Here is a 22,427-nt window from a genome sequence, read left to right as displayed (position 1 = left end):
CTGGCTTGTCCGGCTCTCGATCGGCGGCTCCGGAAGTGACGTCTGGCGTCGTATATATAGCACCTCACTAAGCCCCAAGCTTCAGTTCCTCCCTTCCCCCCTTCCCCCCACCCCCACGGCTGAACGCTGCAGAAGGAAAAACCACAGGAGGAGGCCAATCAGCTGGTAAAAACATCATAAGGATACATCCCATCAGGGTGATCTCCACACACATTGATTGAAAAAAAAAAATGTTCTTTTTTTTTTTAAATGAGACCGAAGCAGTACTCTAAGAGCCATCATCAGATGCCTTCTCGTTTGGACAGAAGTGACAAGCCACTGAACTTTCTGAGCAGGGATGAATGTGATTGTCGATGAGGAATCTGCGGGAGGAGAATCCGCAGAAAGATTATTACGGTGAGTAATTTCTCCTTCAACTGATTGCTTTTCTCCTGCAGATTCCTCATCTTGATAGACTCCCCAAGCAGTTAGAATAACAGAGGAGGACAGAAAGTTTTAAATAAGTAGATTCTATAGAACCGCCCTGCCAAACCGTGCATCAGCTCCCCGTGCAACATCCAAGGCATAGTGCTTGGTAAATGCATGTAAGGATGATTATGTGGCTGCCCAACCTATTTCCCTAACAGGAAACCCCTCTTGGAGGACAGTAGAGACCAGAACCCCTCTGGTTTAGTGGGCCCTGATGCTTGGTAGAAGCTCCCTGCCTGCCGATTGGTAACACTCAGATATGCACAAGACAATCCAATGTGATAGAGTTTGTTTTGTTACGGCAAGACCTTTTGGCGACAAAGAATGGGCCACGAAAAACTGATCTGACCTCCGAAACTCAGATGTGCGAGCAACATACAAGCTCAATGTTCTCTTCGGGCCAAGGCAGTGGAACCCTCTTACTTTTTCAAGGGATATGGAGGAGGGTAATAGACAGACAAATTGATAGGCTGGGGCAGGTGAAATTCTGAAATCACCTTAGGAAGGAAGCCTGACTTTGAGGGAAACTTTCTCACGAAAAAAACTTAGAAGAGGAGGTTTGCAGGACAAAGCTTGCAGCTCGCTAACCCCCCAGTCCCATGTGATTGCCACTAAAAAAGCTGTTTTAAGGGATACCAGCTGTAAAGAACATGAGTGCATAGGCCCAAACGGAGCTGCCATCAAGTAGGTCAAAACCAGATTAAGATCCCAATCTGGGACAATAAAGGGGGTTGGTGGAAACCTATTGAGAAGGCCCTTCAGGAATTGGATCATGCCCGGAATAGTAAAGGAGGAACATTGGTCTGGAGACCTCTTGAACACAGACAGGGCCGCCAAATACCCTTTGACTCTGTTAACCTGAAAGCCTGACGAAGCCAGTGATAGTAGGAACTCCATCACTGTGGTAGTGCGGCAAGAGATAGGGTCAATCTAGCGTTCCCTGCACCAGGCCTCAAAATATCTCCACCTGCATGTGTACAGAGATCTTGCAGATGGTCTGTGTGCAGCCAGCAGCACCTCAAGTACCTCCTCTGAGAGGTTGCAGTCATCATATCTCATCCTCTCAAGAGCGACGTATGTAGTTTGAAGGAATCAGGGGTCGGGTGGCGCACTCAACCCCGACTGGGTCAGGAGATCCGGACGTCAAGGCAACCAGTGAGGCGGACAGATGGTCAGATCCAAGAGATCTGAGTACCACGTTCTTCTCACCCAATCCAGGGCCGATCAAGATCATGGTGCTCAAAATCTCTTCAATCTCCTGAGAACCCATGAAATGTCAGGAATCGGAGGGAAGGCGTAGTGGAGAGGGAAGGTCCAATCCACTAGAAACACGTCCCCCAGTGCGCCGTTTGCTGGGAATTCCATCAAGCAAAAGTGTTTGCACTTCCTGTTGGACTCTGTGCGGACAGATCCACTGCTGGGGTACCCCAGATAGCGAAGACCTTCTATAGGACTTCCTACCACACTTCTCACTCGTATGAGACTGTGCTCTGCCTGCTCAGAACATCCACCAAGTTGTTCTCCATCGCTGCCGGATGAACGGCTGAGGCCGAGATTTGGTTCTCCTGTAACCAGAAGCATAGCTCTATTGCCTCTGTGCAGAGGGGGCGGGAGTACACACCAACCCAGCTTGTTGAGGTAGTGCATGGCCACCGTGTTTTCCGTCAGGACAAGGACATGCTTCCCTCTGCGAGACGGGGCAAAGGCCATCAGGGCTAACCCGACAGCCCACAAATCTAGCCTGTTGATCTGCCACCTGGCTTCTGATGAAGACCAGAGGGCGCTCACCTAAAAATCCTTGCAGTGAGTGCTTCAACCCTTCAGAGATGCATTTGTGACCACTCAGGCCTGAAGCCAAGGAGGCCATAAGGATTCCCCCGCCATGTGATTGCTTTGCGTGCTCCACCAGCTGAGTTTGCGGACTACTTTGCTCGACACAGAGTTGATCCGTGAGTGCTCCCATATACTGAGACCACTGGTCCCTCAGTAGTGTAAGGAAGGCATCGTATCAGCATTAAGACAGACACAAGTGACCACAGTCCAAGGGTGTTTATTGAACTTCAAAAACGATTTGAAAAATGCCTATTTAATACTAAATCTAAAGATGGGAGCAAGCTACGACCATCAAACAATAATAACGCAGTCATAATGGTGTCTTGTCAAAATAAAAGGGCCTTTACTAATAAACCTATTGCCAATCCTTACCTCTAAATACAAATAATGTGGGAAACAATGTTATACAAAAGAAAGAAGTGTTCAAGAAATGATATGTCAGGATATTCAGGCCATTGCTCTCCCTTCTCCACGTTTTCAGCACAGGACAAGGTGGCACACTCGAGCTTAACACAGTCCCTGGATTCTCTAGCACAAGGGTGCAGTTCAAACATTAGCATCAGGGCCGTCTGTGACCAAGTCTCTTTGCCTTTCAAAGTCTCTTCTTTCAGAGGGCCTGATGCGACAAACAATACAATTCTTTCCTGCTAGGATTTCACACATACTCAATTTCTCTGTTGGTTCACTGTTCCCCCTCGGATCCCCCTCAACCGGGCTCATATCCCCTTTAACACGATGTTTGTAGGATTTTCACGTATCCAATATATCGGGTGATTCACAGTTCACCCCGGATCTCCCTCAGCCGGGCTAAGATCCATTTCAACACAAACTCTTCAATCAGTCTCCCTCTGCCGGGCTCGGACCAATTTAATTCACTCTAATACAAACTTGCTTTAACCAAAGTTTTCAATTGATCTCCCTCGTTTGGGCTCAGACCAACTTTATCTACTTTGTCATCAACTTTCTTGGCAGTATTAACATCAATACTTTCGATTGTGCACAGGATTTTGCTTGACCAGCCACAGGACCACTTCGATGCACAGTTCTTTGCCAATCTTTCACTTTTGTCAACTCTCAGTTGGATACCTTAGAGACCCTCGAATGAGCACGCATGCGGTGCCGGACCACTCAGTCAAATGTATAGCATCTTGGATTCAAAGTTCAATCACTCATCTGTCGTTCAATTTTACTCGCGTTGGTCATCACATGCGTTTCATACACTGTTCGCTTCAGCGCTCACCATACAATGTTGCTGCTTGCATCCTTGGCTTCAACACAGACCGGTCTGATATCTGTCTCCCCAACTTACCAGCTGTGTTGATTTCATTAGCGCTGCTTTCTTGTAGGAGCCAAGGACAGTAACACGACAGCAGGCGATTCTCCCTGCCTTGATTATGGCTGCAGTAGGGTCCCAGATACCTCTGACACACAATGCAGGATTCTCCAGCCTAGTTTCCTGGTCTTACGCTTTTTATTTTTGAGGTTTCATGAAAGTAACGGTTCCTTGTCGAAAAGATCAAGGGCACTTCCCTCCTTGCGATCTCCTTCTGTTTCGCCGTCTTTCTCCTCGTGTTAAACTACCATCTTCGAACTGCTGTTTTCGTGTGCTTTGCCTCACTCGGAGTGTGCTCTCGTGCTATGCCTTTTATACATGTGGGGAAGTGTAATGGAAGTCAGGTGTGTGTGATTCTCAGTAATTGCCGGACCCTGCCTGACCATTGTATTGGGGCATGTCAGGTATACGGATCGGGTGTTAGTCTGTTTTCTCTCATAGCGAGCTGTCTGTGAGAAAGTGTTTGTGCTGGGAAAGGGGGTAAGGGGTGGAGTACCTAAGTATCCTACCTGGTAGGATGGGGTAGATGTTACAGGGAAGTGGATACCGCATCTCACCATGTGGTGTCCTACTTCCACAAGACCCGTCATCCAAGTGATCCTCCTGCACTGGTCCACCCCCAGGAGCTGGATCTAAATGCAATGGCTGTGTCCTGGCCACCGGGATGACAGATCCCTGGGGACTAGCGGGTGAGACACCTTCAGGTTTTTCACAGTAGCTACTGAAGAGGTCTCATGCGCAGCCTGGCCTCGGGCACTAGAAAAATGCAGGAGGCCATGAGACCCAAAAGGCGGAGGAAAGAAGCCATTGGTAGGGCGGTGTGATTCTGAAACAAATGCACCATCTGAGCTATATTGCTACACTCTCTTCCGGAGGAAATTCCTTCCCTACCCACGTGTCTAGGACTGCTCCGATGAATGGCAGTCGCTAAACTGGCGTCAAATGGGACTTCTTCAAGTTGAGGGAAAAGCACTGCCTGTGCAGTAGTAGGCAGCTGTCCTCCAAGTGAGAAGAAACTTGCCCTGTTGACTTCCCCCGTATCAGCCAGTCATCCAGGTATTGAAATACGTGGATCCCGGATCTCCTGAGGTAAGCCGCGACTACTGCCATGAGCTTGGTGAAGACCCTTGCAGCGGAGGTAAACCCAAAGGGCAGCACCTTGAATTGACAGTGCGTGTCCCCTATAAGGAACCATAGGAACTTCCTGGGCTTTTGGTGTATTGCCACATGAAAATAAGCGTAATGCAGGTCTATCGATACCAGCCAGTCCTGAAATTCGAGAGCGTGGAGAATTTCTCTCAACATTACCATCCTGAATTTGTCTTTCCTCAAACCTTTTTAAGGCCCCGAGGTCCAGAATGGGACAGATACCTCCTCCCTTCTTGGCTACTAGGAAATACCAGCCCGATCCTCTCTGTTCAGGAGGTACCTCTTACACAGCACCCTTCGACAACAGGGCTCTCAGTTCTTCCTGGAGCTCCTATCTCGGTTGTATTGGGGGATACGAGGGTCTGTTCGGTGGTCTCTTTAGAAAGGGCAAACAATAACCCCACCGACTCCACTACAGGGCCCAGGCCAGGCCCATCCTCCATCAGCTGTTCAAATCCATTCCGCACCGCACCCTCAGGGACGTATTCAGCAGCATGTTTCACAGCTTTCCATAAGCCGAAGGAATACTTTGGGAATTCACAGGCAATTTTTGTGGATTTGAGCGCCATGCTGCCAGAGGTGAACACCTTCCTGGCTAATGCATCTGTTTTCTTCCCCTCTCTGTCGTAGGCTGATTGGAAGTGGATGCCGCTGGTCTGGTGGAAATCGTTGCAGCCTGCATAACTAGCCCTTCAGGAGAAGGGTTTGTGACGAGGAAATAAGGCTCTACCTCTTGCCGGCCTATACGTCCCTGTAAAATTGCCATTTACAGGGTTAAAAGTGTGCTGCCATAAGGAGGATAAAGGGTCCGCAATGGCTGGGCTAAAGTGCATGTTATTCTCAACTGTGGAACTCTCATCCAGAATATCAATGAGCTCATACCCTGGGAGAGAGGTGGTAGACGGCTTTAACCCAAGGGTGTCAACAACCCTGTCAACCAGAGCCCCGGACTTGATGTTAGCATGGGTATAGGGCTGGTTTTGTTGCAATTCTAGGTCTGGAGAAGTATCCAGGCCACTAGCATCTCGATCTCGATAACGGCACAAACGAACCATCGCCGACTGCTTGATTGCTGACAGAATAGGCTTCGAGGCCAAAGTGGCTTTCGATGCTGATGGTTCTTTCGGCACTGAGAGACGCTCGGATGACCGATAGATGCTTGGGCCTCTGCCTTGCAGGGATTTCTGCATAGCAGGCTCGACGCCCGAAGGCGTTTTCAACGTCAACAGCCTCGACGGAGTGGACGGCTTGGGGTCGGGAGCACAGAGCCCCGCTTTTGCCGGCAAAGATTGCTAGCCGGGGGCCGTAGCCGCTACCTACATTAGCTTGCCTTTTAAAAATGTTGAGCATAGAGGTTTTAAAACGTTCCCACTCTTAGAGTGGTCGGCCACGCCGAGGTCTTACCTCGTTCGACGACGAACTGGACTTGCGTCGATGGCGGTGGTGATGCTTCTTCTTTTGCGAGGAAGACGAGGAATGGCTCCTGGAATTGTAATTATGAGTGTTTATTTATAAAGCACTTATACACAGGTGGAGTGCTTCAAAACGCTTCAAGGCGGGAAGGGAACATGGGAATACAGTAATCATGTTTAGGCCTTGACGTTGCTGAATGATCTAAACAGTATAACTAGCATACAAGGCCTGACGGCATCTCTCCTAGTGCAAGTGCATGAAGTGTTACAGTTTCGACCCAGCTAGGGAGGGACGACAGAAAAAGGTGTGGGAGGGGGCAAGGGGTCACAGGACAGACAAACTTACTAGTCCTAGTACATTTAGGTAATGCATGCATACAGACAGAGGTGCGAGGAAGAGGGGTGGGGGACAAACGCATCCAGTCAAACAGGGCCCTAGGTTAAGTTCAGAGAGGTACCGTTACTTGGTCTTCTTGCAATGTTGTTCCTTCGCCCTTGTCTGGGGTGGGATCCTCAGTCTCGGCCTCCGAAGACTGGGCGAGCGACCGTGCCAGAGACTTGGTGAATGGTTGGCCTAAGGCCAGTTTCCCGGCTCTCTCACATAGGGATTTCATCTGCATCTTTGCGCACGACGCGCAGGCCTCTGTGTCGTGACTAACACCGAGACACCATAGACAGACATCGTGGTGGTCGGTCACAGACATTTTGGCCTCGCAATCGTGGCATCGATTGAAGCCCGAAACCCTGTGAGATGACACTGCATCGAGGTTTTGAAGGAAAACGCACAAATCGTACCAAAAAAACATTGAGTAAACTCGAGTAATGTTCCAGATGCAGCGTGAAAGCACACAGAAAAAAAGAACAGAAGCATGTGGCGCAGTGATGTTCTACGTATACAACACCCGACATCACTTCTGGAGCCGATTATCGAGAGCCGGACAAGACTGATGAGTCAAGGTCCACTACACCCCCTGGCGAAAAGTTTCAGAGCGGCAGCGCTGGTTGATGGATATCCATCAAGATGAAGAATCTGCGGGAGAAAAGCAATCCATTTAAAGAACATTACTGGTAGGTAATTTCTCCTTCAATGGTTGGCAATCTCCCGGAGATTGCTCACCAGACAGACTCCCAAACAGTACAGTGCACAGAGGCGGGATGAAAGCCCTTAGACAAAGTAGCTCTGCAAAACTGCTGTGCCCAATCGAGCGTCAGCACAAGGTGCTACATCCATGCAGTAATGCCTGGGAACGTGTGAAGTGAAGACCACGTCGCTGCTTGACATATTTCCTTTACAGGAACTCCCCTCTGCAAGGCAGATGATGCTGCCATACTCCTGGCCGAATGTGCCCTAATGCTAGATCATTGCCTGCTCTCTGATCACACTCAGCAATGCAGAGAGTTATCCATCTAGAGATTGTCTGTTTTGACACAGCCTGACTCTGCCTGGACAAGGAGAAAGTGGCAAAAAGTTAGTCATCCTGCCTGAATTCCGCAGTCCTAGCTACATAACAGCTGAGAGCCCTCTTAGGATTTAACCTGTGCAACTTTTTTTCATCCTTCGAAGGATGCAGAGGAGGATAAACACTGGCAAAACAATGCTCTGGAACACATGAAATTCAGAGACCACTTTAGGTAGCAATGCAGGTTGCACCTTGAGTAAAGCACTCTCCTTAAAGAACTGGAGGAAAGGAGGTTTGCAGGATAAGCCCTGTAGCTCACTTACACGTCTAGCTGACGTGATCACCACCTGGAAAGCTGTTTTCATAGTTATAAGTCTGACAGGACATAGTGCATAGGCACAAACAGAGCTGCCATCAAGAATGTGAGGACAAAGTTTAGGTCCCAATCTGGAACCACAAACTGAGTAGACAGAAACTTATTAACAAGGCCCTTCAGGAATTGAGTCATAAATGGGATCATGAAGAAGAATCCTTGATCCGGAGGCCTCTTCGAAACAAAGCCTCCAAGTATACTTTGGATGTACCACCCTGAAGGTCTGAGGAGGCGAGCAATAAAAGGAACACCATCACCATAGTGGTGGGACAACAGATGGGATCTAACTCTCGTTCCCTACACCACGCATTGAATCTCCTTCATCTGCACATGTACAGAGATCTGCTAGATGGTCTTTGTGCAATCAGTAGCACCTCAAGTACCTCGTCTGAGAAATCCCAGTCATCAAACCTCATTCACTGAAGAGCAACGTATGTAGGTTGACGGATTCTGGGTTTGAGTGGAGCACCCGACCTTCCATCTGGCATAGGAGGTGCGGCCGTCGAGGAAACCAGAGAGGCGGGCAGATGACCAAGTCCAGAAGTTCTGAGTACCATGTTTCCCACGTCCAATCAAGATCATGATGGCTTGAAATCTCATTAACCTCCCAAGAACCCACAGGATGATAGGTATTGGCATGAACGCATAGTGGATGTCGAAGACCCACTCCACCAGGAATGCTTCTCCTAGTGCACCCTTTGCTGGGAATTCCAAAGAGCAAAATTGTCCGCACTTCGTGTTGGACTTTGTGGCAAACAGATCTAGTGTCGGGGGTACCCCAGTGAGCAAAGATCCCCTAGAGAACTTCTTGGCATACCTCCCACTCGTGTAAAACCATGCTCTGCCTACTCAGAGCATCCGCCAGCCCATTCTCCAATCCTGCTAGATGGACAGCTGAAGCAAAGCTCTTGTTCTCCAGCATCCAGAATTATAGTTGCAACACCTCCTTGCATGGGGGAAGAGACCGAACACCCCGTATGTTGAGGTAGTGTCTGGTCACTGTGTTGTCCATCAGAACAAGGACGCGTTTCTTATTGAGGGAGGGCGCAAAGGTTATCAGGCTAACCTGATCGCCCACAACTCCAGCCTGTTCGTATGCCACTGGCATTCCATTGGAGATCAAAGGCCATTCACCTGCAGATCCCTGCAGTGAGCGCCCCAACCCTTTTAAAGACACGTCCGTAACCACTGGGGTCTGAGGGCCATAGAGGCGAAAAAGGGTTCTCCCGTCATCATGTTCTCTCTGCTGGACCATCAAGATAGGTTGTTGGCCATTGAGCTCGACACTTTAAGAATGCCCTTCATGCCATCGTAATGTTGGGACCACTGATCTCGCAAAAGCCATTGCAGAGACTGCATGCGTAGTCTGGCCTCTGGCACCAGAAAAATGCAGGAAGCCATGAGACCTAAGAGCCGGGGGAAGGAAGCTGCTGGTAGGCTGCTGTGATTCTGCAAGAGCGCAACCTTGCCCGACACTGGTGACTCTTTCTTCGTGGGGAAAAGCCTTCTCCACCAGTCTGTCCTGGACTGCTCTGAAGTACTGAAGCTTCTGCATTGGTTTGACGTGGTACTTCTGAAACGTTAGGGAGAACCCCAACTCACGAAGCAGCAATCAGGTTTCCACGAGCTGCGTCAATACATGCTGCAGAGACTTCCCTCGGATCAGCCAGTTATCCAGGTATGGGAATACGTGAGCACCAGATCACCTGAAGTGTGCCGCCACTACTTCCATGAGCTTGGTGAAGACCCAGGGTGCAGAGTTTAGGCATAATGGGGGCACCTTGAGTTGATAATGTGTGTTCCCAATGACAAATCTCAGGAAACACCTTTGCTTCTGATGGATCGACACATGAAATAAGGGCAGTGAAGATCCAATGACACCAACCAGCCCTGGATTTGCAGAGCCTGGAGAATTTCTTTCAATGTCACCATCTTTACTCTGCTCATGTGGCACCTCTTCCACTGCACCTTTCGATAACAGGGCTAGCAGCTCTTCCTCGAGTTCCTGTTCAGGTTGTTGTCTGGCGGGTGGGGTTGGTGGGTTTGGTCAGTCTGGTGGCCTTCTTAAAAAGGGCAGACTGTACTGTCAAATCCCTTGGCTTCCTCCCCGGAATGAAAACTCTCAACTTCCTCCTCACCTGAAGTACTGGAGTCAGGACTGTTCTTTGCCAGGCGTCTTTGGGATCGGTAGTCTCTCTTTTTTTATGGAGATAGGGCCTACCCCTGGAGGAAGCCAAAGTGCAGACCTGAGGCCCCGCTCATGAGATCGGCAAGTGGGGAAAAAGCCTCACTTCGGCATAAAAAATCCCAGATGGCAGGAGGATTCAATGTAGCTCGCCTTCAATGTTATGCCAATAGACTTCCTTGCCAAAAACATTCCGGTTGGAAGGTAGGCTCAGGAAACAATCAGAAATGACTGTGGAGTTCTGCTTGTGAGTAGATGAGAATAGCACGGTAAGAACGTGAGAAGAAGAATGCTTCTGAACCCAGAAAAGTCTGGACGGAGAGGAGACGGGACGCCAGGGACAGGTAAGGAAGGAGGAGAGGAGAGAGAGAAAGGCAGTGAGAATCAGAGAAGCAAGAGAGGTGCGGAGCGGGCCCACGCTCAGGGGAACACAAAAGGAAAGCAATAGGGAAAGAGAAGGAAAGGAGCATCCCGCTAACAGTAGCTGGACAGAAAAGAACCAAGGAGCCGCGACATGAGGGGGAGTGCGGGGGAGAGAGGGAGAGCTCCGGACAGAGGAGCCTGGGCGCTGCGGGCAGAGAACCAGAGGAAGGGAGGCAAGGACAGGGAGTTCTGAAAAATGAACAGAAGAGAAAACTAGCATAGCGAACCAAAGCGGAGGGATCAAACCTTCACGGTTGCAATGCGTCTTGCTGCAGGGAAGGGAGTGGTAATGAACCTCCCGGCAACGGCCATCTTTGGAACAACTGGACTGATGAATGGAACGCGGAAAGAAACGTGGTGGAATGGTCTAATGGCGGCCCAACCTCTGTCGATGCCACAGATGCCATCGAGCTGGGCTCATGATAAGTATCCCCATTCGAAGAGCTACAATGCCCAAGCGTCAGAGTTTACCCCTTCCACTGAGGCAAGTGCTCAGAAATTCTCCCTCGAACCGGCGAAGCTTGAGGGGAGAATTCAGGGCATCTTAATGGGAACTGCTGCCCCTGCATCCACTGTCTGCTGGCCGCTAGAAGCCCCCTGCCCCGTCCGTGGCATGAGAAACAAATCTGCCCTTGCCTGGCTTGCAGGAGCGGTGGTCTTTCCAAACGCAATGTACCATCTATAGCCTCTTCCTCTTGAAGAGAAGCTGAAAGATTGCTTCTGAGGTCGCTGCACAGCGAGACACAGACATTTGGCAGCTATTTCTGAGTCCATGAATTTCTCCAAGGACCCATCAGCCTTCGGGCCAAACAGGTGCTTGCCATCAAAATCTATTTCCAGTAGTTTAGCATGGACATTTGGCAGAACCCTGATATCTGCAAATAGGGTGACCTTCTCAGAAAACCATCCCTCATTTCACCAGCAAGGATGTGTTCTGCTGCCTTCCCTATAAGACTCCATTGTCCATGGGAATACTTGGCAAATGCACAGGAGGCATTAACAGCCTTTATGGCCATACTGTTGGAGGCATACATTAAATTTTCCTGGCTAGGGCATCAGTTTTCTTAAGATTCCCTATCCGTGGGCAAATTTGAGGTACAGGTGGTTGGTTTGGCGCTCACTGTAGAGGCTTGCACCAGTAAACCTTCTGCCATTGGGTGGGAAGATAGAAAAGGTAAATCCCCCCCCCTCACTGGTTTATAGTTTTTAGTAAGCTCCAAATCCACATCTGGAGTGGAGCAAGGCCTCAGCCACAGCGTAGCAATAGGATTTGCAATGGCAGCATTAAAGGGTAATGCCCTTTACGTTTGAGGACCTTTGTTCAGTATGTCAGTGAGGTCATAGGCCAATAAGGGCTTTGCAGGAGCCCCTAAGCATAGAGGCTCAACCACTCTCTCAACCGTTCTTCGGTATTGAGCATTAGGGTGTCCATATGGGGCAGCTTGCTGCATGTCAAGGTCAGATCAAGGGAAGGAAAGAACGATCGGCTGTCGGCGCCAATGTCCATGACAATGGTGTCGTTCCCAGGCCTAACGGAGCCAGAAATTCAGGGCCCTTCGTGCCATGGGTAGTTTTGTGGTAGTCGTGGTCAAGCACGAGGGCATCGGACCGGTCTTGGTCACCATGGTCCCGGAAACAGCGGGCGCAACTGGAGCCGTGGGAGTCTGCAGAGTTGAGACCGTAGTCGTACCGACTGCATCCGTTTTAAACACTTGGAGCATCAGCTCTTTGAAAGCTTCCCACTCAGCTTTCGACGTGCCCGGATTCCGGTATGTCTTACCGCTTTCTTCTGACAAATGTCATGCCTATGTCGTTTCTTACTAAGGGAAGACAAGGACAATGAATGGCTACGAGACTGCAACCTTTTCTTGGTCTTCCGATGCCTGTCCTCTTTTTTGGGTGTTGGGCCCTCGGTCTCCTGACCGGACAACCTGGTGGTCGAGCAAGCTGGAGTTCTTTTGACAGGGGCCACTGGAGTGCTAGTTTGGCTGATCGCTCCTTCAACGATTTGGGATTTATCTGCTGACAAGAACCACAATCCTCGATGACACGATCGTTACCGAGACACCACAAGCAGATAACGTGTGTCGGTGATCGACATCTTGGAATTACAGTCCTGGCAACGCTTGGACCCAGTGTTAGGGAGAATTCTCTGTTAAGGCTAATTTCCCAAACCTAGTGAGTCCCCGAGCAGCTTTTCTGGATTTTTGGGGTTTATTTTTTTTCTCCTGCTAAGAGTGAGACTCTTTTTATCCCACTCTTAGACATGATTTGAGATATCCTTTGACTTTGTAATGTTTTATAGGCTATGGGGTCTTATACTCCATAGGGTTTCATGTGGTTTTTGGTAAGGTGTTTCTCCAAGGACCCATCAGCCTTCGGGTCACCCTCAGTGCAGTAACACAGGGGTGTCATAGTGACCCCCAAACATAGACTCCATACCCTGGGACTGACTACTGTCTCCCAGGGCATGTAAAGTCACCATTGACTTTACTAGTCTTAAATTGTGAACAGAACCAGTACAAACCATCATATTGTGGAAGTACTCGTAGGGGTAATTAGATTGCCCCTGGGTCTGTTTTTCGAGGGGGCACTGTGCAGTCCCCCCTCGTCGAGTTTCTGGCTGGTGGTAGTGGTTACCACGCGAAATATTCCACCAGAATATTTCCTATGGGATTTTCCCATTCATTTTAAACGCACCACTTTTTGGTGCAATGTTAAAGATACCGCCGGGTTATTTATTTAATATTTATTCCCCGGTTGGGTCTTTTTGCCAGGACTCGGTTTTAAAATGGCGTTTGTGTTTGCCTGTAACTCCAACCCAAGTCGAGCCCTTTGTTCCACTTTTTGGCGGGCTTCTCCACAGAAGCCTCCAAAAGTGGAGCCACTCTGTCTGGGTATACAGGATGTGTGGGAGGGGGGTTTAGGCACCCTGGACTGAGTTGCCTCGGCAACTCAAGTCGCACTCTTGTGTGATTGGCCCAGTGGTGAGCCGCCCGGCTCACCACTTAGCATGTTTGAGTGACAGCTAGGACTGATGAATGGGGGTTTTCTGCTTAAAAGCAGGGCTTTGGGGACTGGAACTTCAGAAGTCGCCACAGGACCAAAGAATCCGAAGAGGGAGAAGCTGGGCTGACCTGCAAAGACGACACCACCGGTGGAGCCCTGCTGAACTGTCTCACCACTTCCCAATGACAGAGAAGATCTTCATCCCAGAGAGTCTTCTTCCTCTGAACTGGTGGGGATAACCAGTTTGCCCTCTTTTCGCCTTCCTGGATCGTCTCGTGGTCGAATCGCCCGTGCCAAGCACTCCGGCGGCCGGATAGCCACGCTTCAACACTACCGGGAATAAAAGGGTAGTAACCTTTTAACCAGGAAACTCCGCAGCTGGTTTCTTCCCTGGCAGTGCAACGACCTCCAGCTTTCCTCCACGTCGAGATCTTCTCTTCCCCTGGACGAAGCACCGACTTGCACCCACTGCCAGGAACAACTGCCCCCGCTGGAGCTTTCTCACCATTTCAGGTACTGAGTCCCGCCTGGTCTCCCTTGCAACAGACTGTTCAAGGTGTCCCGTAAATCCTTGACTTTATATCCTGGGGTGACTTGGGACCTACTAACTAACTTTTCCTGACTTGATCCAACCCTTTTTGAACTCTTTGCAAAGACTCTTTAAAAGTACTATTCAACTGTGTGATCTTGGACACATTCCGCCTTGCTCTCACCAAGAGTGGGCCTGGCCTATGACTTTCTTGCTTCTCAGTAGACTCTGCCTTTTCTGACTTGCTCTGGTTCTCCTAAAGTGTTGGTATTGTGTATGTTCCTAATTCTGCCTTTTTCCCTCCCTTTTTAATTAACTTATTGGAGTGCCATCTTAGGTTAAGCGCTCATAAGTGGTGTTTTAACTAAGACTTGTTCAATAAGTGATCAGGGATGTATATATATTAATAGTGACTGTGTTTGAACTTGCTTGCCATATTAGTGTTAGTGTATTTTACAAAGTGTGTTTTTAAATAAATAATTATATACTTTTATACCCAAGCTCTGGTCAGTGTTTGCTTGTGCTACTGTATTTTTGTACCTATCTTGTATACTCTATATACTGCCTAACTCTTCTTGAGAGAAGTCTGGCTGCTCTGCCACAGCTACCAGGTAAATCTGGGTGGTACAAACTGCTACCAATTGGGTTTACTGCCAACACCTGTAGTCTTAAGCCTTTTGCAGTGGTCCCTAAGGGAACTGCACAGGTCTCTGCCTAACACCCAAACACTTTAGGAGCGGACATATCGACGAAATCGATCAAATACAATAATGTTTATCGAATTTGGAATTTCTCTCACGAGACTCGTTCCAAATAGCAGCGTGCTGAAAAAAGAACTGAGGTATGGGGGCGTAGGGACGTGGTATATGCACGGCAGCTGATGTCAGGGTCGAAGTCGAAGAGTGGCACAGTCAAGTCAAGAGGGGATCGACGGTCGAGTGGAGGGTTGCCCCCCGTCGAAAATGTTTCCGAGCAGCTGAAGCTGGAATGGATATCTATCTGATGAAAAATCTGCAGAAGAATGCAATCCACTGAAATCCTCCTCATGAAAACAAAGATCCAAGCAGTTTTGTGAGGATCACAGCAGTACACTACTCTACATATGTTTGCATTCCCTACCGTAATATCCACTTACTGATATATTTATTCAATTTTTGGGCTCTGAACATTTTCAAAAATATCTTTGAAAGATCTGGTTAGAAAACATGCCAGCGAAAATGGGTCTGCTTCAAGTTTGGTTGCATAATATGAATGAATAGTATTTACTGTAGTACAACAATGTGTGCATTACATTTTTTTTTTTATGAAGACTGTAGTATTATCCTTTTACCAAATGTATACACTTGGCATGTGCCACTAGACTACTTTTGTTACTAGTAGGTGCATGTACGTTATTTCATGCTGATACCTGGGTGGCACCGTGTGCCGATGTACTTGATGCTTGCAGGCTAGCAACAAACAGTTGAAGGGACAGCTAGCAGTCCCTTCAACTGTACCTTGTGGCTGAGAAAAAAAAATACGGACTAATGCCAATCGCTTGTGTACATATTAATTATCCTTTTGTTTGTAAAATGAAAGAATGACTGTCCATAGAAAAGTCAGATGATAAGGTATGGGCAACTTTTTTAATAACTTGAGTAAAAGGTAGGACGTTTTAGTGAGAGCTGATCGATGGCCTACTACAGGCAGGCATGTAAGAAATTAAACTAGAGCGCGAATGCGAAGAATAGTATCCAGTTATGACATAATGTGAAGATTGTGCCAAGAGTGCATATGTGGCAAAATGCCTAAAATGCAGGCTTGTTGCCAATCAAGTCTTCATCGAATGTGGTCAAGAAAAAGGCTGATTCGGAATAATAAATATTTGTAAGAAGCTAACGATCTTTCATAATTCACAAGCATTAAAGAAGGTAAGTTATTTATATAGAACATATCATTATTTCGACTTACAAGTTCTCACTCTGGGATAGTTGTGAGCCAAAAGAAAACGTTCAACCCAGTTCTCCATGTTCTGTAGTACCCAGCTGTGGGCAAGTTTATTCCGTGGAGTTTGTACCGCTAGCCAGTCCAGGCACTGGGAAGGGTTGTATTCAATCACCTAGAAGGAAAAAAAGAAAATCAATGATGATATGTTTTGTTTGGTAATGCAAACATTTCACTGCATACAAATAAAACAACAAAACACCACAAGATCGGTCTCCTTTATAAGGATTCTCAATCCACGAGAAAGCATTGGCTCGAAGGGAGCTGCCATCAAAAGAAGTGATTCACCTTTTGTAATGTTCTTTCCAATGAAAACGGAATTCCTCCAGCAGACGTCTCATGTCATTAAACAACCTCAAGAACTGTTCGGACCTGGAATCTTTTTTTCTCAGCCACCAGAAGGCACAAAGCACGCCTGCACATAAGTAGAGCTGCGCAAACCCAATGACCTAGGGTACACACAGTTTTCACCGTTCACAGATGCAGAGGAAAATAAGAACTGCCACTGAGGGGAGAGCGGGAAGTTTGATAAAGAATTCATGTGTATCCATCATAGAGAACATTGCTGACAATAAGTAATGTTTTCTTCTAATGGATACCCTCCTCCAAAGCATTCCTTGTGAATGACTGTGAAATCCGAAGCAGAGTGAAAGGAAGTAAACCTTTAGAACAAAATGTCCAAAGAAAACATTGCCCCATCAAGGCACCCCAGGCAATTAAGTTTTGGAAATGCATGCAAGAGAGCAAAGTACCTGCTTAACACTTATCAGCATTGGCACCACTCTCTGCACAGCACAGCAGGGCGTCATTTGACTCATGTTAGAATGAGCTTTAAAGATTAAAGGCATTCTCTTGCAATCCAGCAAATAGCACCTATTGATACAGGACAATAAAACAAGTGATAGTCTTCTTGCCAGCAGCCTTGGATGAGCAAAACAAAAAAAGATGGTTGTCATCTCTCAACTCTTTAGTTTTAGCAATGTAAAAACAAACGGCCTTCCCACATATAACTGGTCAAAACTTTCCTATGCCTTGGAAGGACATGGAGGCAGAAATAAATGTGGAAGATCGAAATTTTGCTTCATGTGAAACTCTCACTACCTAAGAAAGAACAGTATTCCACCTCTTAGGGTGACTATTTCTTTGGAGGTAAGCAGGAAGGGAAGCTTAACAAATATAGCATAAAGCACACTCACCCTTGCTTCTGGAATAACGATGTACAAAAAGGAGAGCTTCAATGTACAGTCGTGAAGGAGAAAAATGTAACGTGTAACAAAGACTACATGTTCACTGTCACATGAACCTGAATAATACCCGTGAAGCCAGATACAACAGCGAAAGCTATATCCCCAGGCCAAGACATCCAGCCTATTTCGGGAAACCCATTGTCCAAGGACTACCCTTCTTAGAATTCCACTCTGTGTCAGACATAAAACTTGGAATGGATCTGAGGGAAGTCAACTACGGATTCACGGGACACAATAGAGCAAACCTACCCAGGTCCTGTAAGCCAGTTAAGCTTCTGGAGAACCTGACCTAAGCCCCTGTAATGCTGTAACAACTACAATCAAAACTGAGAACTGCCTCTCCCGTAATGCCACTCTTTTTTTTGCAAAGAGAACACCATGCATGGATTTGATGGCAGGAAGACTGTGGTGGGCCTAGGTCTCCCACAGAAGAACACATTACTTCTCTCGGGAAATGTTCTTTCTGATGATGTTCCTCCCACAGATTCCTCCTCTTAGATAAATTCTTCCTGGGCAGCAGATCTCAAACATTTCACAGCAGCAGGCGCCATGCTGCTCTGCTGTCGAGGGTCCTGGATGATGTCAACGTTGAGTACGGACGTGACTGAGTTGGTACAAATGGTGCACACCCTGCCCAGTGACCTCAGTTATTGTTTTTTTCCACATGCTCAGCCGTGTTGGGGATACTGAAAAATATGAGGCTCATTGCATCCATCAGAAAGAACATTACTGGAGGTAAGTAATTTATTCTTCTAATGGATTGTGTCCTCCCACAGATTCTTCATCTTCTCCACTTCTCCCCTTTCCCGACTCAAGCACTTTTCCCCGACAAGAATACCAAAGGACTAACCCTAGAGCTGTTTACCTAACATGTTCCAACCCCAGCGCCAGGCAATGTCAGGCAGTTAACCTGAATCACACACACAACTGACGGCCCTTTCCTTTCCCGACAGGGATAAAAGGTGGAGCAAGAGAGCACTGTACGAGCAAGGAAGACCGCACAATGAGACAGCTATCCAGGCCCGGCAGTTCAAGAGGAGGAGAAAGGCGGCAAATATTGAGAGGCTGACTAGGAGAGACACGTCCTTGCCCCCTTCGACAAAACCCTGCAAACCCTCTGCTAAAAGAATCGTACGGCTGTGGACAATAGCCCAAGTGTGTTGCAGCAGATGTCAATGGTACAAACAGCATATCGATGCAGATAAGCAGGATTGAGGGAGACTCCTGCTTCCGTGGAACCGGCCTTAACTCCAGTTAAGAGGAACGGCAAATGGTTCATCAGAGCCGGTGGGTCGAGGGGAGAGCAGATAAGAACCGGGCTGTGGTGAATGAAAGTGGCAAAGCGGAAAAGTGAGAAAAGCTTAAAAGACTGTAATATTGTAAACGGGAGACCAGCTGGAAAAGGGCACCGGCACCACATGGATGCTGCTCCAAGGAACTCTGGTCAGTCCCCGTCTGAGTTAAACTACAGATACCAGAAGGCTGTAGAAGAGCCGTCAAGCTAGGTCAAAGTGGTCACACAGGAGGTCAAGCAAAATCCCCATACAGTCGAAAGCCTTTGACATAAGAACTGTGAGAAAGCAAGGGAAGTGAATCCTGCAAACATTGAAAGCGAATGTGAATGTGAAGTTGGCAAGAGTGAATCTGGAAGAGGGATGCTGAGAAAGAGGGGGCAAAGTCTAAAGTCCCAAGAAACGGTGTGTTGACAAAATGTGAAAGCCGACCGAGGGATGTCCACTGGACCCGTTTAAAAAGACACAGATTCATGAAGGAAAACCCATAGTGAACCCGGTGGAGGAAGGCTGAAAGTAAAAGAAGGGTCAGCGTCCGGAAGAGGGAGACCCAGGGGTGAGTCCATCACCCGGGAAAGCCAGAGTGAACCCGGTAGAGGGAGGCAGAAAACAAAGAGGGGTCTGCGCCCAGAAGAGGGTGACCTAGGGGTGAATTCTTCAACCCAAGAAATACGTAGAACAGAACTTTGTGTTTGCTTGTTTTTCTTTTGTTTTTGTTTTTTAAATGGTAAACCTATCAGGCCCTCATGAACAGGAAATCACAACCACCAAAGGCCTTGAGATTGATAGGAACTGCTCTGGGATCCAAGCCCGGTAGGGGGAGATCCAGGGGTTGAAAAGCTATCACCCAAAACCATGAGGAACAAGGGTCAGTGCCCAGAAGAGAGAGACCAGGGGTGAAGAATTCTCACCTTAAGTGAAACCAGGAAACAAACTCATTTTATTGAAGGAACTTTTGTTTGTGTTATTTGAATACGCAGGCCCTTGAAGGCAAGAGACTTTCAAGAGAAAGGAGACTTGGCCATGAACGACCCCGATAGCTGCAAGTGGAACTGTCATCTCATGCTGAGGTATCTCGAGACTGTACTGTGCTCCAAGAACTCACTTACCCCGTGCTCAAAACGTGGGGAAGGGAGACCCAAGATACCGCATCCTGACATATTTGTGAACACTTTTCTCACACCCTTTTTGAATTAGTTGTAAGATTTGGCAATAGGTTTCTTAGCATAGGCCCTTTTTATTTGAAACACCAGCACTAGGACTGCCTTATTTTCATTCGATTGTCGACGCTTGCTCCCATCTTAGATTTAGGTTTAGATTAGGCGTTTTTCCAACCTGCATACAGTTTAATAAACACCCTTGAACTGTGATGATTTGTGTCTGTCTTTACTGTTGCAACCATGAGTTCCTTGCACATACCTCTGATCTGTTGTAGCATTTGTGGACACTGAATGCAAAACATGTCATGAAAAGGAATAACATGAATAAGAGGAGAATCTGAAAAGAAAACCCATTGTTCCATAGCTTATTTATACTTTCAACTTGAGTGACAAGTTAATGTTGTTTGTGCTCCTTGAACAAATCTTAATATATGAACATTACCAATCACGCTAGTTTGATACCTCAAGATCCTCCAGAGAGAGTCAGCACCAACTGCGTTAATAAAATTGATATAAGCATAGTTAAGGGAATGTATGTGTGTTCATTATCATGTAAATCTTGGATTCAATACATTACATAACCAGGACTGGAAAAAGTTATATGGTGCTTACATTGCCCAAAGGTTTGAGGCCCTGTGAAACTAGATACGCAACTTATTTTCTCAAATTGCTTGTTTCCATGAATCATACAGGAGGATATATGTAATGGTAATTTGTATATCGCCTATACACAAGGCAGGTGTTTCAAGGTGCACAGGGAGGGAGGGAACAAGGGGAAAAAACAATAGTCATTCAGAGCCCTTGAATTTCTGAACGATACAAGCTTGCCGATACAAGGCAGAGTAAGTGCATATAATACGATTAACAGTGTAGATAACAGCAAATGGGTCTGACAACGATTCTGCAGTTTTTCAAAGTGAATTGAGGCGTCACCATACAAGGAGGGGAGACAGGGAAGATAGATAGACAGGGAAGATAGATAGACGATCTTCAAGGCATGGTACATTCAGATACTGCAACTGCACAGACGGTAAAAGAGAGGGGGGAACAAGTACAGGGGGGGCAAGTGTGCCCAGTCAGTTAGAAACTGGGGTAAGTGCTGAGAGATGCCACTCTCATGGGTCATTAACCAAGTGCAGTAGTGATGGCCCTCTTCTTGCTCCCACCTGTGAGGCTAAAAATCTCAGGGTCATCTTCGACTCCACACTCTCCTTCTCTCCTGACATCTCTGATGTCGCTAAGAAGTCACACTACCAGCTGCACCTACTCAGACGTATTCTTCCTTTCCTCTCCTTCCCCCAGAAGCTCACTGTCTCCAGAGCTATGGTTCTCTCTAGGCTGGACTACTGCAATTGCCTCTTTCTAAATCTGCCTGACTCTACTGTCCTCCCTCTGCAACTCATCCAGAACAGGACTGCGAGACTTGTCCTTGGGCTCAAGCCCAAGGATCGTTTCTCTCCAAGACTGAAATCTCTGCACTGGCTCCCAGTGGCTGCGAGGATTAAGTTCAAAACCCTCTGCATTGCCCACAAGGCCTTCTGGGGTCTGGGGCCTCAATACCTTCAGCTCTCTATTCCTAAATATCTTCCTTCTCGAGCTCTTTGCTCATCCGCCTCCAACTCCCTCAGGGTCAGTCGCTTCTCCAAGCAACGAGTTGGTGGTAAATCTCTTTCTTCGGCTGGGGTCGCGCTCTGGAACAGCTTCCCTACCTGAGGAGAACCATCTCTGGTTCGGGAAGCGCCTCACAACCTTCCTCTTTGCCTCTGCTTTCTCTCCTCATCTCCCCTGCTGAACTCCTGGTTGAATCTGAAACTGCACTGGTCACCTGGCTACCATCTGTTCTCGCGCCCAGCTCCCCGCCCCGCCAGTTGGACACCTGCACTGCCCCCTTGGCAACACTTGCACTCCGGGGCTGGCTCTGTATCCCTACAGCCCCCTACCAGCACTTGACACCCGATGCCTGCACTTACCGTTGCACCTGCCACCAGCTGGCTGCACTTGTTATTATTGTTCCTATTCATTGTTTCTATTTATTTACTGTTTATCTATGTACTGCACTACCCTTCCACCTTCCCCCTCGCACTTCTCCCCTTCCCCACCTCCCCCGCACTTGCGTGATCTCAACGTCACCTGCCCTAGTAATATTGTTCTCTGTCGTCCCTCTGTTCCCCTCCCTTGCCTCGTCGCGCCTTGAAACACTTGTGTATAGGCGCGTTATAAATGTCATATTATATATCATGAGGCAAGTGCAGGCCAGGAGCCAAGTGCGAGAGGACTGGCGAGGTGCCAGGGACCTTTGAGACTCTGAGGTACACCCGACAGCCATTCAGCAAACTGTGTGGAAAAAGGAGGGAGAGAGGGATAGAGTGGAGAGAGAGAGGTTAGCAGGGTAGAGGGAGAGAGAAGGAAGAGGAGAAAAGGAATGTCTTAAGGAATTTCTGGAACTTAAGGAGATCAGGCTCAAGACGGAGGGCGGCAGGGAGGCTGTTCCAGAGGGAGGCCCCTGCTCAGGATAAAGATCTCCCTCCAAATCTCTGCTTGAAGGACCGGCTCACTCGCAGAAGGTTGTAGGTAGATGAGCGGACGGCTTGGGAAGGACAGCATTTAGGTAGGCACTGTTGAAGCTAGGTA

At 47.9% G+C, this 22,427-nt stretch overlaps 1 protein-coding gene across 1 annotated transcript in view; it reads right to left on the bottom strand.

The window, feature by feature from the left end:
- USP34 (ubiquitin specific peptidase 34) overlaps positions 1-22,427 on the bottom strand; it is a 3,618,222-nt gene that overhangs the window by 568,398 nt on the left and 3,027,397 nt on the right. The window contains exon 66 of the mRNA XM_069608012.1: positions 16,065-16,212. Within this exon, the coding sequence (XP_069464113.1) occupies positions 16,065-16,212 (148 nt within the window). The remainder of the gene's footprint in view (positions 1-16,064; positions 16,213-22,427) is intronic.

Source organism: Ambystoma mexicanum, chromosome 4q (assembly GCF_040938575.1).
Source record: "Ambystoma mexicanum isolate Mex_15411 chromosome 4q, UKY_AmexF1_1, whole genome shotgun sequence".
Lineage (NCBI taxonomy): Eukaryota > Metazoa > Chordata > Amphibia > Caudata > Ambystomatidae > Ambystoma > Ambystoma mexicanum.
The sequence above is the reverse complement of the archived record's forward strand: the minus strand, read 5'-3'. Positions and strand labels throughout refer to the sequence as shown.